This window comes from Copadichromis virginalis, linkage group LG2, assembly GCF_057382275.1.
Source record: "Copadichromis virginalis isolate Kocher_CV1m ecotype Utaka linkage group LG2, C_Virginalis_male_GT1.1, whole genome shotgun sequence".
NCBI lineage: Eukaryota > Metazoa > Chordata > Actinopteri > Cichliformes > Cichlidae > Copadichromis > Copadichromis virginalis.
In genome coordinates, this window is record NC_140619.1 from 31,999,250 (window position 1) to 32,016,700 (window position 17,451).

At 40.7% G+C, this 17,451-nt stretch overlaps 2 protein-coding genes across 2 annotated transcripts; one reads left to right on the forward strand and one right to left on the reverse strand.

Moving 5' to 3' along the window:
- Nucleotides 1–2,939: 2,939 nt before the first annotated feature.
- On the reverse strand, nt 2,940–4,637 carry LOC146717723 (endonuclease domain-containing 1 protein-like). Its single transcript, XM_085430123.1, has 2 exons — nt 4,183–4,637; nt 2,940–3,917 (listed from the first exon to the last, which is right to left on the reverse strand). The coding sequence occupies exons 1-2, from the start codon at nt 4,480–4,482 to the stop codon at nt 3,309–3,311; spliced, it is 909 nt and encodes a 302-aa protein (XP_085286249.1). The 5' UTR covers nt 4,483–4,637; the 3' UTR covers nt 2,940–3,308.
- Nucleotides 4,638–10,444: 5,807 nt separating this feature from the next.
- On the forward strand, nt 10,445–16,925 carry LOC146717724 (zinc-binding protein A33-like). Its single transcript, XM_085430134.1, has 6 exons — nt 10,445–11,062; nt 11,790–11,885; nt 13,609–13,842; nt 14,015–14,037; nt 14,396–14,511; nt 15,198–16,925. The coding sequence occupies exons 1-6, from the start codon at nt 10,535–10,537 to the stop codon at nt 15,761–15,763; spliced, it is 1,563 nt and encodes a 520-aa protein (XP_085286260.1). The 5' UTR covers nt 10,445–10,534; the 3' UTR covers nt 15,764–16,925.
- The last annotated feature ends 526 nt before the right edge of the window (nt 16,926–17,451 follow it).

Consider the following 17,451-nt stretch of genomic DNA (forward strand, 5'->3'; position numbering starts at 1 on the left):
TCTCAGCTGACTTCTGTTTCTGATGATTTCTATTTAGTCAACTGAGACTGAAAAAGCCACTTGAATAAGTGAGGAAGCGTTTCTCCCATGGAATAGAAACAGAATCAACTTTCTGGGATTTCCTTACCCAGATGATCAACACTTTCCAGCACCTTGTTGACTCTATGACAGGAAGAGTTAAGGCAAAAGGCAATCTATTAGCAAGGTGAAGTGGTAGGTGAGGGTAGATTGATGTTTTCCCTCATGATCGCCCACTCTACAGCTAAGTCCTGATATTAGAAAGGTGGTGAACCTAATTCGCAAAGTCTTCTCCACTCTCAGGATTATTTCTGTTCTTCCCACAGCAGCATGATGTGTGTCGAGGGGAAAAGATCTCCAAGTCAGGAAGTTCATATTTGAAGAAAGAGCAAAGTAGACCATCTGTGCTCACTAACGACAGCCCTGCTTGTCATCTATCCAGCCCACTTCAGGCTGGTTCTGACGGGATCTTCAACTTACCTCGTACCAGATGACTCAAGGGCCGAGTGCTGGAGTTCTACCCACAGTGTAATCATGTTTCTCAGGGTGTCGATGGCCTCGCAGCTTTTCTAGTGCAGCATGGGAGTGAGAGGGCCCTCAGTTTGAATAGACCTGCTTTTATCCTCAAACGCTGCTTGGCTTTCCGTCACATTTTAGAAAATGCGTGTTGGGAAGAGCTTCACGTATTAATCTGGCTGAAAAAAAATGTTTCATCTTTATGACAAAGCTGTTCATTACTGCCTGCATGCAGGCTGCAGTCATGCAAGGAAAGGGTTGCATGTTACATGGCCAGAGTTGTTCTGTTTTTATCTACGTCGCTTCTTTGTGGTTATTATGAGTAAATAGAAAGTTAAACGTTTTACGGAAGTAGAAAGAAACTGCTCTTTATTTGAAGTCTTATTGAATTTATCTATTTCAGACCTTAAGGAAAAGTCAAAACTAGATCTGTTAAGGTTAAACTAATTCACAGTGCACTGGCGAGACTTTACTGAGCTAAACTGTAATAAAATAGATTAGGCTGATGAATAGAAGTGCTTTCATACAAAAGTCAACTTATTTTATGTTGTCTGAGTCATGATCATATTATATCATCATATCATATCATATTATAATTATAAAAAATTATATTATTATTATTATTATCATTAATTATAAAAAAAATATTGCCATATTAGACATATTCAAGTGTTGGGCTGTTGTTGAGAGTTTCTTTTGTGCACTAGTTATACAGATATAAATCTCACTTACTGATATTTCTGATTGACTGAAGGGCTTTCTTGCATTATGCAATGAAAACAGCACTTTGACATAACCTGGCACGCTGTGTATTTGACATAAGATACTGTGTCTTCGTAGTTTTTAAATAGCGGCTAAAGTCTAGAGTAAGTTAAAAAAGACATAAAACTGTATGACACTCAGCAGTTTGGTTTGTTTGCAGGTTCTGGGTGAGCGGTGCGTGAATGTAGAACAACTACAAACTAAGCTAACAAGCCGTGTTTGTTAGCTCAGCCAGTCAAGTTGGATGAGAGAGAACCCTGGAAAGATTCATTTCTGGCCTCCTGACCCAGAACAGCTCAGTTGTGCGGCAGCTCTAACCAGGACGGCTCCACTGGTACATTTTTTGCAACATCAGGAAATGATAAAGAAAGAAACCCCCAAAAGTCAGGGTTGAGGCTGTGAAATGTGTTGCACGGATCTCAGGCAAACCAGTGTTTACTGAGACAAGAAGAAAAACAAAGATCCAAGCAAATGGATATGATTTAAATAGTGGTTCATCATTTGGCTGTTTGCCACGTGATTGTGCACATCGAGTATAGCTAGATGTGGTGCACAATGCAACAGTTCACAATGCAACACGTGAAATGTGCATCCCATTTAGCACCATGTTTTCAGTGGCTGGAAGAGCCATGCAGGAGTTGCGGTGTTGTAGCATTTTCCTACAAAGAGTCTGTATCCAGATATGTTTTCACTGTCTCTATAAGTATTAAGTCTTTTTCTTTTTAAAGAAGGCATAAAAAAGCTGTCCATCTGTCAGAAGGTCAGTTTGTTTGCAGAGTAAGGGTGAGTGGTGCATGAATGTGGAACGACTACCAGATCAGCTCCAGCGAGCCATTTTCTGCAGGAACAGGAAAGACAACAAGTAAAAAAGAACCCAATCACATCTTATTTGCGGTTCAGACATTTAAGTTTCATCATCGGCCCATCTGAACCAGAGTACGACCTCATTTATTAGAAAATAAATGTTGTTAGATAATAAAGTCACTTCCTGTAGCTTTTTACCAAGTGACAGTACAGTTCCTGCTTGCTGATAAATTAAGAAATGGCCAGAAGAAAGAAGGGGTGCTTGTGGTGTTGCAGCATTTTCCTTCAGAGAGTCTGTCTCCAGCTTTATATCAAGTTTTCTATAAAAATTAGGGCTTCTTGAGATTGGAAAGATTGGAAATAACACACCAAGCACAAATGCTGTGATGCTATCTATGGGTAACCACTATTTAAACCATATCCATTTGCTTTGATCTTTGTTTTTCTTCTTGTCTCAGTAAACACTGGTTTGCCTGAGAACCGTGTTCTTTGTGTCACTGAAACTCGCTCTCTTGTGGGAACCAAATTTTCTGAACATATAAAAACTCACCATACCATATTTCGACCTTTATTTAGCAACTGTCAGTTCACAGCAAGTCTGCAGTTTATTTATTTTCTTTATGTGGTCAAATAATTCATGAGAAATTCCTCATTTCAACTATTTTTCTTTAGTTTGACACAATCATCATTAAATGTTGAACTGGGTAACGTCAGTGGCAAACCTCTGAAAAAAAGTGACCCAGAAAGCTTGTCTGCCCCTAAAATGTTTTCTATGATTTAATGCTGAAATTCACTAAGTCATTTTTGTAAAGAGGAAAAAATGAAATCAGACATTTGTATAGACTTAGTATTTATTGATAGTGTTCCAGCTCAAATGTACATTTGTAATATGTAATCAATAACTGACTCATGTTAAAACCAGTGCAGTTTTATTTAAAAGAACTGAGCGCTTGCTACTCTCTGTGTTTGGCTTTTGAATCTATTGGAGAATAAACATTAAAATCACACACTTCAGTCTTGATTAATTGGAAAATTATAATGCTATTAAATGTGAGTGAAATGACCTTAGCAGGAGGGGAAATTACATTTTTACAAAGTCAATCAGGGGGAAAAAACAATTTCAGTCCATCATGTCCTCAATAATCAAGCAGAAGCTCGATAATTAAAACTGCAGCGAGTTTATCAGAGTCCGGTCAAGCTAAAGGCTTTTATGCCTGACAGCGGTTATCAAACAGACTGATGGGCATGGCCAGTCTTTTTGCCAGGATACCCTCCAGGTTCTCTAACGGCATCCTCCTCACATCATAGCCCCGCACGCTGGGCTTCGCATTCTTATTAACCGGCACAATCTCCTCACCGCTGTTCGGGTCGTTTCTTCCAACTGCAGCACACGTGGGGAAAAACCGCTTCACATTATTAGGGAGATCAGATTTGAATGATGGGCAGCAGTAGGCAGACCACATGTATTCAGGAACAGACACCCTGTTATTAATCCAGTGGTCCCCAGATTTGTATGGCATGGCCCCGGTGATCACGTACATGGTCCCGTTGCAGAACATCTTGAAATCTCTCAACACGTCATTCTCCAGTTTGTTCCAGGGTCCAGAGTTGGAGCCCTCTTTTTGGGGGACAATGTTTGTCAGGGTAAAGGTGGCTTTCCGGTTGTCGAGGGTCTTCTGGTGCAAGCTGGGATTGAGATGACCCTTGGTAAAGCTGGAGTTCCTGTAGTCATCAAGCACCGCCTGGCTTTCAATCACATTCTGGTCGACAGGGGTTTCAAAATGCTTCATATCTGGGCTGGCACCGGAAAATGCCAACTGACAGACGGAGGAAAAAGGACATGACCATGTTTAGAAACTTTAAAAGAGTTTGCTGCTTCTGTTTGACTTAAACAGTCACATAGCTTTAAACATGACCTCATTTGAAGATGCAAATGTCTCTTTCTTCATGGGTTCACAAAAGAAAACATATATGTGACTGTGTTTTTCATACATGTGTTTTTTACGTATAATCTCTATTTTTCACCGGAAAAAAACAAACAATGAACACAACACTATAAAATAAGTGTCTGCTCCTTCTTACCTGCGGTTCATACATCCAAACGGATTTGGGTCGTTTGCCATCAGCAGGACTCAGTCTGTACGCAGAGAACAAAGGCACTCGACGCTGACGATCATACAGGCTGGCAAAGTGGTACTGGTTTCTATAGCGCTGGCATATTGGCTGATATCCTGGTGCGCTGACACCCTGTGGGGGAGTTTTATTATAGAAGAAATTAGGGCAGTGGGAGAAGTCCTTGCCGATCTCGCCAACAACCAGGCTACAAAGAAGAAGTAGAAACAGAGCTCTGATGGAGGGTTGGAGCAAATTCCTTTGAGACATCTTCTGTAACAGATGAGCAGGTCAGCTGTAGATCAGAAACAGATTCTAGTAAGCAGACGAATCCCCAGAGTAAAATAATCCACAGTTGTTGTTTGTTAGTTCTGCATCTGCAATCTAACGCTGCGGTTTCCTCATTTATACCAAGAGCGTGGTAACAGTTCTTACCCACCCACATCGACGTTTACAATCAAACTTCCCCTGCTAACGAGCAGTCAGGCTCCCTTCTGAGAATCAAGTTTGCGTCACAGATTTTTAAAAAAAATCTTGGATTCTTTTCAAATTTTAATCATTTGGAAATTTCGTCAAGGTAAATGGATAAATTTGGACCTACACACTTGTAGGAACACCTTGAGTTCTACAAATCCTGGGATTTTATTTGTCACACTATGTCAGTCTGATGACACACAACATGCACTGATGATATTAGTTTTAAAAAGAGCAAAAAACGTGTGGTAAAGTCACAGGAACAGACATTGCCTTCCCTGTTTGTTGTCTCGTACAAGTTGATTTTTTATCTTGAGTACACTTAGTCCAGAATTTTTAATAGCCAGGAGAATCTCCCTTATTATACTTTGTACCTAAAAAAGAGAAACATCATGGAAAACTTTGAGATGTGTGTCTCGTTTAAGGCAGAGCGGTGTGACATGCGATGCTTTTCATAATGAAAATCAAACACTCGTTTCTGTTACCACTGTCTTAAACCAGCTCCAGCACATGTTTAATGCAGCATCAGGTGTTTATTGACAGTCATTTGACAAATTATGTATTTATGTAATCACATGCTGTCAAATATTTCTGTTTCTCTTTCTGTCTCATTGGTTTCGGTGTAATGCAGTTTTTCCTTCTGTCATCAAAACTCCGCTCGATGTCAGAACCAGTAGGATTCTGAAAGACAAAAAAAGCTCCTCGCAGAGCTTCCCCGATTTCTCAATTGCCAAAATAGCAAATGTTTACTAGCAGTATGTGGCTTCTTTATTTTGTTATGTGCTCAATTTGGGGAAATTCTCCATTTTAGTCAGTTTTTAATCAAACAAATTATGATTCACTACATTTAGGGATTGTCAGAATGCAGAAAAAGCAAAAAATATGAAAGAAACCATGATCACAGCAGAAAACTACAGATTAGATATTTTTCACACATCTAAATGAAACACATCCTGATACTTATGTGTGAAAGGAAAGTTTGTTTTCTACAAGCTACTGGTTCTGTGTTGTAGTAATGGTTTTCTGTATGACTTTATCAGTATCTCACATCACTGGAGGAATTGTGGTTCACTCTTCTTTACAGCGTTGGTTGCAAAGAAGACGGCTTGTGTCCATCTGTTTAATCATGGACATCAATTTAAGGTCTGAAATTTCTCTGGGACATTGCAATATCTTGATGGTTTTGTTTTTCTGCCATTCTGTTGTAGATTTGCTGCTATGCTTGGGATCATTGTTTTATTGCACGGCCCAGTCATCACAATAATGGGTGCTTCCATGTTCTTTTAGAGCAAAGAGGCTTTCTCCTGATAGTCCTTCCAAACAAGACAAACTTGTTTATTCTTCTTCTAATGGTCATGACCTTTAAAATTTAACATGCTAACTGAGGCCTGTAGAGTCTGAGAGCTTTTGGGGTTTCAGCAGTTTTGCATTGTTGCGAATTTTTGGAGTGAATTTGCTGGAATTTCCAATCTTGGGAAGATTATGGCATTGTGTTAACCAACATCTGAATGCTCTAAACCTCTGCTTTTATAGAGCCGGTCATACTTGCATTTGATTAGCAGTGCCTGACTACTTCACTTTAAAAGTAGAATGGGAGGCAGAACCTTCAGCTTCCTGGCCCTCTTCTGTGGAGCCAGCTCCCAGTTTGTATTCAGGAGGCAGACCCCTCTCTACGTTTAAGATTAGTCTTAAAACGTTTCTTTTTGATATAGCAGATAGATAGTTAGATTCTTCCCACTGTCGCCAACTGTTTGTGTGATTTGGTGCTATATAAATAAATTGAAATAATTAAATTACTTCTTACCCACTTAATTCCAGTAGTAAGGACGTATTTAATTTTTCACAGTACTGCACAGGTGAAAATATATTTACATAATAACTGAAACTGACTAAATGTATACATATTTAAGATTATACATATTGGATACATATTACCTCTGGTTTTAGTAAGCCTGACCGCATATTACTTGGTATTATTCAGCCATCAAACCTCATGGAATTACTCTCTCACTATCTACAGCATTTGTGGGCATTGGGAAAATGTCATATTTACTGGTTTCAGTTTTCTATGATTTATAGGATTTTAAATGTGTGAAACACACTGCCTCTACATCTAGCCACGATTGATCTGTTTCTACAGAAATGCAGGATGTTACGGTGTAGTGAAAAATTAACACAGAACGCACACAAATGCAGAACAAAAACTATAAATGCCATATTTACTTTCACAGTGTTTATGGAGAAGTATACAAGTACAAGGACCGGTGTCTTTGTGGATCTAAAGAAAGCACATGACAGGGAGCTTAGAGCGGAACTGTGGGACTGCAAGAGGAAGTCAGGAGTGGCAGAGAAGTATGCGAGGCTGGTGTAGGACATGTATGAGGACAGCGAGACAGCGGTGAGGTGTGAGGTAGGAGTGAAATGTGGGGATGGCATTACATCAGGGAACTGACCTTCCTACTTAAGATGGTGATGGACAGGCTGACAGATGAAGTCTGGAGTCTCCTTTGACAACGGGTGTAGGGAGCAGGTGGAAGAGAGCCTAGGTGGAGGTATGCTCTAGGTGAAGAAAGGAGTGCAGGTAGGGTGGAGTGGGCTTCAGGTGTGATTTGTGGCATGATAGAAGAAAGAATGAAAGGGAGGATTTACAAGAAGGTAGGAAGACGTGCTATGATGTATGCTTTGAAGACTGTGGGACTAACAAAAAGACAGGTGGCAGATTTAAAGATGTTAAGATTTTCTCTGGATTAGAAAGGAGGGCATGCAGAGGACTGTTGTAGCAGATGGGGATGCTAGTGACCAGAGATGGGCAGTAACGCGTTACCTGTAACGCGTTACTGTAATCTGATTACTTTTTTCAAGTAACGAGTAAAGTAAGGGATTACTATTGCAAAATCGGTAATTAGATTACCGTTACTTTCCCGTAGGAACGCTGCGTTACTGCGTTACTAAAACCGTGATTTTTTTTGCGAGAATGTCTCATGACAGTGACGTAAGCAAGTGCGACGTTGGTGACAGCAGCTGTGTGCAGATCAACAATGGATCATATATTGAGTGCGGGAGAGAGTATGAGCGTGCAGCGTTTAAAGTGTGGAAGTACTGACCTTACTTTGAGTTTGATTCCATAAAAAGTGACAAAAACATTAGTGTTCATCGTGCGTGGGAAGAAAACTTCTTTTTACAGCGAAAAAAACCCCTAAACTTCCGAGCAAGCACCGAGTAGCTACGACGTGATGGGAAACTCACAGAGACACTCGCGCGGATTCTTCAACTGACCGCAGCACACCTACACCAGGGTAACCCTCCGCCTACCCTGCTCCTGCTTTACAGGTGAAAATAGAGCAAAAGGACCGCTGAGTCTTTGACTTTATTTATTTTCTGCTGTGTTTTACTTGCATCTGTTTGAAAGAGTGAGTGAAAACACAAAAAATATTTTATTTTATGTGCTGGAATGTGTAGAAAATAGGTTTAAATGTTAAACTAATTTATTCAAGTCAGAGAATGTTGCATATAATTAAATGTTTTGCTTGATGCATAAAGTTAAAAGATTAAAACTGATAAAACAAGTTTTAAAAAGAGACTTTTCCATTTGATTACATTTTGTATGATGGATTATGTAGAAAAAGTAGAATTGGGCTGAAAGATGTATCACTTTATCACCTCTTCAGGTTGTAAATCGTGTTTTTAAAAAGTAACTAAGTAACTAAGTAATTAATTACTTTTGAAAATAAGTAATCAGTAAAGTAACGGGATTACTTTTTTGGGGGAGTAATCAGTAATTAGTTACTGATTACTTTTTTCAAGTAACTTGACCAACACTGCTAGTGACAGGGTGAGATAATCTACTGTAGCGACCCCTAAAGGGAGAAGTGGAAAGAAGAAGAAGACTCACAAGCTGTTTGAGTTTTTGGGCACACAAAAGTTTAGACGTAATCTCACCTCTCTGAGAAACCCCTAAATAATCTTAGAAATGAGACCATTTGTTGAGAAAATGTTTTTAATATTCATGAGAAAACCACCAGAATGGAAAACTTGTTATAATATTTATTATATCGCCTCCCTCCCAAAATATTCTGATAACTAATTTGTGAAATGGATACAGTTTACAACAAGCTGGTCTCAAATTTAGCGTCTGGAGGAAAAAATCCAGGAGAAAAGGAGCAAATACTGCATCAGTCCTTATCTTAAAAATGCACCTGGTAGACTGATCATCGGGGCCATCTACTGAGCACTCAGAGGAACAACAGCAGGTGGCAGGATGACCTACATGACCCTGACATTAATCATGCAACGTGTATAAAATTGACTGAGACTAATAAGACTTTATTTGTATTAGCGTGTAATCCATGGACAGGCAGGGATATAATTTTAATTGAAGAATGCTGGCAAGAGTGTTTTTTTTTTCTTGGTGTCAGCTACTTTCCCTTCCCTTCTTCCTTGCTCTGTGTCATGCTTTGCTGACTGGAAGGCTGTGTGTGTGTGTGTGTGTGTGTGTGTGTGTGTGTGTGTGTGTGTGTGTGTGTGTGTGTGTGTGTGTGTGTGTGTGTGTGTGTGTGTGTGTTCTTGGGGATAACCTGGGGAGACAAGTTTAATTTAAATCCCAATTAAAGGCCAAATTGAAGAGCCCTTATACGTGTACGCTAATGCTCTCTTACATGAGTATTAACACACATTTATTCAGTGCTGTCTATATTAAGTAGCTGCGCCTCTACAGTGTAATGCAGTCAAATCCATAAATGCCATGAATGGGACTTGATTACACCGTCACTGTGAAAACATGTAGGGTAAAACCTGTGATGTATATGTGAAGAAGGAAACTCAAATGCATTTCAATGCTTCAAAACTTAATTTCAATCTTCAAAAGCCTTTAAATGCTTTTGATTCTGTCTGAGATGGGTGTTGTTCCAAAAAGCGATCATCTGATTTCTAATGTCTCTGTATGTTTCCATGTTTAATGTCTTTACTTATATTTGTAAATAGACTGTGATCAATAGGATTTAAGAAGAGATTATACATAAAATATAGAAATTAGTAAAAGTATTTCTGCGTTATTGTAGCTACATTGTAATGAATCCAGCCCCTTTTGGCCACTTAAAACATCTTTATAGAGCTATGATGTCATAATTGTTGCAATTTATGCTGCCTTCTTGGCAAGACCTTTAAAAAACCCTACATTTTTAATGTCAATAAAAACTTTTTCGGTGGATAAATAAAGGATAAATAAAAGCAACTATGGCAAACACTAATTGCAGATTTTACTTTATGACAGGAATTATGTTTCTGTCTCAAAATGACTTGATATGCTCAAAAAGAGATAGGTTTGCCATATGTTTGTATGAGTTTATAGGCCAACAACTTATTCAGAGCTGTTTATATACGGGCAATCGTTTTTTGGAAAATACGGGAAATCACTTTTTTGTTTGTGTCGTTTACCCTACTACACAGAAGTTTCCGCTCACACGTTTCTGATTTATTTCCTGTAAGTGTTTAATAATTTAAAAACTTATAAACCAACAAGTAAGACAATTGGTACAACCCCCTTTTAAAAATTCCGCGTATATTTCCTCGCAGCAATAACGTGACCTTTCTTGTTACTGTTCTCTTCCTTCTAAGAAACCCTCTTTCGCTCAGGGCAATCATAAACACACTGCGCCCTTTAAAGGAGCCCTTCATCACGCCCAGCCGAGCGTGTTTCTACACGCCTTTGGTCGCTTCCGTGAAAAAAGTCGTACTGCTGTCAGCGTCAGACCACTCCCTCTCTGAATGTGAACGGAAGAGCAGTTTAGTCTTCTTTCCCTGTCACAGTGTTTCCCACAGACGTGTCTTCTGAGAAGTATGAGCGCAGTAAATGATGGCGGAGGCCAGCGCGCTTGAAGAGCTACAGTCGGAGCTCACCTGCCCGGTGTGTTTGGAACTCTTCCGTGATCCCGTGATCCTTGAGTGCGGGCACCACTTCTGCCAGGTGTGCATCATCCAGTGCTGGGAAGCTAAGGCGGACGAACTCTCGAGTTGCCCGAAGTGTAGAAAGTCGTGCGCCCGGAAACTGCGACCCAACTCGCTCCTGTGCAACGTGGTGGATAGTGTGCGCAGAGCCCGCGCCATGGACGCGGCCGCGGGGATGTGCGTGTGGGACCACGAAGGTACGCTGGAGATGCCCGAGGACCGCGAGCGGGGTTCCAGCATGAGCAGCGTGGCCTCGTCCATCGGGCACTGGCCACGCCTGGGAATGGGTTTGGATATGTGCGAGGAGCACGAGGAGAAGCTGAAGCTCTACTGTGAGGATGACCAGCTTCCCATCTGCCTAGTGTGCGGGATGTCTCGAGACCACAAGAACCACAATGTCATCCCCATTACAGAGGCTTTTGAAAGCTACAGGGTACTGTTTTGTTATTGGCTCGTTTTTAAGGCTCCCGGTCTTCCAAAAACTTAAATCAGGCATACACAGACATGGTATTGAGATTTGACCAACATAATCACCAAATTTGATTTATTTTTCTACTGTATTATTTTTCCTCTATAGTGTAACAGCTGGAGCTTCTAGATAAAACAAGCAATCAGAGTTTCAAGGAGTGCCATACTTTACAATGCTTATTGGACACTCCTCTTATTGTACTACATTACTGTAAGTTTCACAAGTATTCCTATAAGTCAAGTCAAAACTACTTTTTTACTACAAAACTCAACTGCTCTAATGTAGCAAGCAGGCTTTTCATATATGTAGCAGTTGTGCTTTAAAGAGCACACTCCCTGTCTGCCCCAGGAGCCTTTGGGTATTTTTGTGCATTACAGGAATTCAGCAGGCCTGTGTGAGCTTTACTACCTTTCAAACCTGGCAGCTGACCTTCATCATGTTGTTTGGAGACCCGCTCTGAGAGGCCTCTCTGTGTGTCTTAACATGTTTAAGCAGTGCTAAATTCCAGCTTTGTTAGATTTTTGGGGTCAGGGCGCTCAGTTGAGGATTGGCGGATGTATGACTCCCATTAAAGACGGGACGTTGTTCGGACTGACGCACAAATCAAATTAACTGTTGATTGAAGCGTAATCTGGTTTATATAACCTCTTCTCAACAAACGTTTTTATGTGATTATCTGTTTGTCCTGCAGGGTAAGCTGTCTGTGGTTCTGGAGAGGGTTCAGGTGCAGACACAGGAGGCCACACTCTTCCAAAAACAGACCAATGAAAAGATCCTCCTCATTAAGGTATCACGTCTCTGTGTGTGCTGGCTGTTTCTTTGTGAAGCACTGTGAAAGAAAAACACTCCAGTGTGTTTGTCCTCTAAATATAACCAGAAATTCTAGCGGCCAGGCAACATTCTGACGCATTCCTCCACCTTTACCTGTCAAGACAGAGGGATGACTGGTGGTACTAATGACTGGTGCTGACACACCATGTTCTTACTCATCTTTTATTTAGACGTGATGATTATCAGGAGCTCATCCTGGACTAAAAAGGGAGGTTCATGAACATTCATACACATCATTTTGTGTTTATCTTCGTCATGCGCTCTTCTTTCACAGGCTGTGCATGTGCCCTAACTGCTTCATGTCACACAGCTTGCGAGGGAACTCAGCTGATAGAGTTTCGACAGGCACAGGAAGAAGTTCACTGAAACGCTCGCTGTGTGTGTGTTAAACACACATATGAGGGTAGTGTTAGAGAATGCACTGGAGCATTTCTGCCGTGGCAGATAACTTCGTCTAGCTCTGCTCCAGGTTATCACAGACCGTTTCCTTTCCTATCTGTGTGTTTAAATGTGTCAGTGGGTGTATTTTCCTGTCTGTCTGTTTGACCCAGTTTACATGCAGATTCACAGATTTTTTTTCTTCACTTCTCCCTTTCTCTGTCAGTATGACAGGATGTGGTTGAGCAGAGGAAGTTTGTCAATTTTTCTTCTCTGTGTTAAAAATACAGACATCTATCTATCTAGCTATCTATCTAGCTATCTAGCTAGCTAGCTATCTAGCTAGCAAAAACTTTTATATCTCAGTAAGATATAATAATTTGTGCCACATATGACATAAAATGTATCGTCTCCTCATAACAAATACTGATTTTTCCTATTTAATGAACCACTTCTGGTCTGAATGGTCACAGTTTAAAGTTGTTGATTTAATCTGTTGAACATAAGATTGTAGTCATATCTCCAGAGAAGAAAAAAAAAACTGTATTTTTATTCAATAATAACAGTAAAATAGGACACTTCCGGTTTTAGTGTCACACCATTGCTGTCAATGAGAATTAAGTGTGTCCTCATTTTCACTGACACGCAACAGTTAAAAAAATAATAATATACTTGTTAAATAATAATAACTCTCTAATAATAAACCCTATTAAAACAACAGTATGTAACAGAAATTTCAATTGTGACAAAATAAAACTGAACCCCACCGTTTGTCACAGCATAGCTCGGTATTTTTCCACCCCAGGAAGAGCTTAAAAAGACTCAGAGATCGTTATCATACAAACTCTAAAGCAGTTAAGCATTTTGAAGACAGACTTGGTTTCTGTCAGCTTTAAGGGGCATTTTTGAGTCGTGCTATTGCTTTAACCTCCTAAGACCCGAACTCTTTCATGGCATGCATTTTTAATTTCTTTTTGCTATTTGGGGGACGCGATTAAAAAACAAAGAGTTATCTTTTTATCTGATTTTGGTCTACAAGGGCCAGAGATCCACATATGGGGACATTCGTTTTAAATTTCGATAAAACAGTGGCAGTATAATGTCCTCGTAAGAGACATCAGGCCCTTGTAGAGCAAAATGTAGTATTGTGGTCTAGACAACCCAAAATTGGATGTCCACATATGTGGACGCCAGGTTAGAGGAGGTTAAAAAAGAAAAAAAGTTGTACAAATCAGCTGTGCTTTACCTACTGACTGGCAAAGTTCTTGCTCTCTGTGACCAAATTCCTCGCTGCATTTCAGGAGCGAGCGGGAGATTTGGAGGAGCTGGTCTCTGCAGAGTTTGGCCGTATGAGGGAGTTCCTCGTTGAGGAGGAGGAGCGCATAAAGGAAAAACTGCAGAAGCAGAAGGAGGAGAAGCTTCAGCAGCTGGAGGAGGCGCTCACTCAGTCCACGGAGCAGATCAGCCAACTGGAGATTACAGCCGATAAACTTCGGCTCAAACTTAGAGAAGAAGAAAATCCTGAGCAACTCAAGGTGAGAGAAGAAGAGACGGGGCAGAGGAGAAGGATTTATGGACGAGCTACATATTTCTCATAATCTTTCAGTATACTTTGCTAATAACTGGAGCACATATAAAAGAATACTGAATAAAGAATGAATGGAAGTCCCATGTTTGTAATCACAGGCCTGTTTTTATCTGTTTCAGGGGATCAAAGATTTTATTGGAGGGTGAGTACTACTGTAATCTTATCCAAGAAGTTCTGTCAGAGCTAATCAAATATCTAGGCCATCTTCTCATTTATCTCATCATGACTTTTGTCCAAAAGTCACAAGGCAATCACGTCCGTTTTGAGTTGTTTTCGAACAGAATGAGAGGTTGTGATTGTTCCAGCTAGAAACACATTTTTTTCAGTTTCAAATTTCATTTCAAATGTGGAGAGTAAAGGTTTCGTTAGTTTCTTCTTAAATGAAGGTTACTTGTACTTACTTAAATACTTCGAATATGCTATAAAATACAAGTTCACAAGCATATAGTTTTGGATGTTTCATAATCTTTAAAACGACTTTCTTTCCCTCTCCCTCTCAGGGCAGAGAGCTTGTTTGAGCGCCCTGCAGAGATGGCTGTGGACCTGCAATCTGGAGACTTTCTGGGACCTCTCCAGTACAGGATTTGGAGGAAAATGAGCTCAATTCTTCAGCCAGGTATAAAGATAACACACATCATGCAAACCAAGGTCAAGAGAACAATAGTGCTCATTAGTCATTAACTGCCTAGTCTGGAAAAAACACTGACGCAGCGCTTGTAGCCTCTAGTATCCTTCAAAAACCAAAACCACAGGCCCCAATACAACAAATCCAACTTCAAAGCCCCCGCAGAGCAACAGAAGGCCTTATACAACTGATTTCACAGACTCACTAATGCTTTTTATGACAAACAGTGGTGTGACATCAAAATTTGTTGGAATACTCCTTTAAAAAGATTTGGCTGCGTCTAGAAAAGACATATTTGTGATTCAACTCATTGTTCAGTCTCGTTTCAGCCTGCTCTGACTGGCAGTGAGTTTCAAGCGTGACTCCATTTGTTCTCTGAATTTAACCTCTTTGTTAGTCGAGCGTACACATGCTTACTTTGGGTCTGTGATGACCTCAAACATCACTGCTGTAAAACCAGGCTGCTCTCCAGAAATTTATTTAATCTCTGGATACATCGGAGCCACGTTATTTATATTTAATTTGCGTCCATGTAGCTGATGCTCGTCTTACACTAATTGCGCAGGCTGGCATTCAGTATCTTGCTGAAGGTCACTCCAGAGGAGTTTGGGTGGTGTCAGTTCTTGTAAACATGTTTCACCTTCATTGGTTTGTCTCTGTTTTTCATGTCCTCCCAGCTGTGACACCTGTGACCCTTGACCCAGACACAGCCTACCCTTGTCTGTGGGTTTCCCCGTGTCGCACCAGCGTCCAGGTAGGAAAACTACAAGCGAACCTGCCCAACAACCCCGAGCGCTTCACCCGCTACAACATTGTCCTGGGCTCTGAAGCCTTCTCTTCAGGCAGACACTACTGGGAGGTCGAGGTAGGCTCTAAGACGGCGTGGGGACTGGGTGTGGCCACAGCTTCCGTCAACAGGAAAGATGAGATCAGCCTTTGCCCGGATGATGGTTTCTGGACGCTGGTGCTGAGGGACAGCGGAAACGGCACCAGCGAGTATGAAGCTTGCACTGACATAGAGGAGAACTTATTATATCCCTCCAAACCTCCGAAGAGAGTGGGGATATACCTGGACTACGGTCGTGGCCTAGTGTCGTTTTATGATGCTGGAGACATGAGCCACCTCTTCACATTCAATGATGCAAAATTCAAAGAGCCTGTTTTCCCCTACTTCAATCCCTGGCCGATCATCAACGGACACAACCGGGAGCCGCTCACCATAGTAACGCCACACTGGGGATAGATGGCCTTTTTTTCATCAGAGAACCAACACTGCGCATCAAACGGATTCAGGATCAAACTGCAGACTCTGCTGCTAATCACTTTAAGGGACTTGTCTCATTAGCATTCACACATCTGTCTTATTACAAGGACTTTTTAGGGGTATGACGACGGTCTTGTAAGGCTGTCAAGCTGTGGATGAAACATCAGAAGGACAAGAAAGGCGACACTTCAATCAATCTAGCTGCAAAGAAAGTACATGAAAAGATAATCAATGAACTGTTTAGCTAAAACCTAATCTGTTTGATCCATTATTCCTCTGTGTGCCACCGAGCTCCGTTGCTGTTTGACAAATACTGTTATAAACACAACCTGACACAGTCTTTTATTGTGGTGAGCACACACACTGGTTTTATTCTCAGTCAGTCGAATGCACGTCTTCCTTCTGATGGATATATTCAGCAGTGCACCTAATGCATATTAATCTGCACCTAAACTAGTTCCAAACAGATGACTGTGTCTTCTTTTTGAGTAATTTTTGTTGAAACACAGACATTTAAAGAAAACATTTTTGACATTTTGTATTTTAATGTGAGTTTTTATAACTATGATATCAAAACATGGTTTGTTTTGGCTTTTTTAACTGGATTTTCTAGCAAAGTTTTTAATGCTTTTTGTATTTTTTTTAAAGTACTTTACAGAAAGCATATCTACTGCTATCATTCGGCACATTGTTTGTGTTTCATCTAACAATGCAATACCATTTTTTTTTTTTTTTAAGGTATTCAGTTGTTTTATCTCAGTGCCATTGAAAACATAATGGGTGTAGTATGTTATGACAGTATGAGTTCTGCAGTATGATTCGTCCACCACCTTCATATTTGTCTAACACTAATCTGAAATGTAGTTTACTAATCATCTGTTTGTATCCTCGGAGTTTAATGTTGTAAAGCAAATGTAATGTGAAGTGATAGTCACCAATGTCTAGATCAGGGGTCGGCAACCTGCGGCTCCGGAGCCGCATGCGACTCTTTAGTCCTGCGGCTCCGCGTGGTTTTGGAAAATAAATTAGAAGTATTTAGCTGAAGTGTATTTTATTTATGTTAGTTCTTTTTTTAACTTGTAGTTCTAAATTGGAAGATTATTGTGATATTGAAATATAAAAATAAAATTATATTCTATTATTTTTTTCATCGCTCAAAATAAGCGTCACACTCGTGGAAGCCGGTATACCCGCCGAAACGCCGTGCATCTATCGAGACTTTCAACCCCAGGTAGGTCAATTATGGATCTTCGGATCCACATGATGTCAGCAGCTATTCTCCACCGTGTGCTATGTTAAAAACAAACGCCGCTCACGCCTCACAGATGACAGCTTACAGTCCTGCGTAAAGATGAAAGTGACTTCGTACAGCCCCGATTTGCAGACGCTGTGCGCAGAGGTTCAGGAGCAGAAGTCCAATTGTAAACATATCACGGCAGACCCGACGATGTTTGCATGAACATGCTTTTCAGCATGTCTTTATTGACCACTTTTCACACACGGTTGCTGACACATACAGCAGGCTGTAGCTTTTCAGCTCACAGTAGTGATGGCCCGCTTGAAGCTGACGCTCCGGAGCGTGTGTCGAAAAAAACAACACACTGGTTCAGAAGCACTGTGTCGAGGCTTGCTTCGTTTGGCAAAAGTCACGTGACCAGTGACGTCCG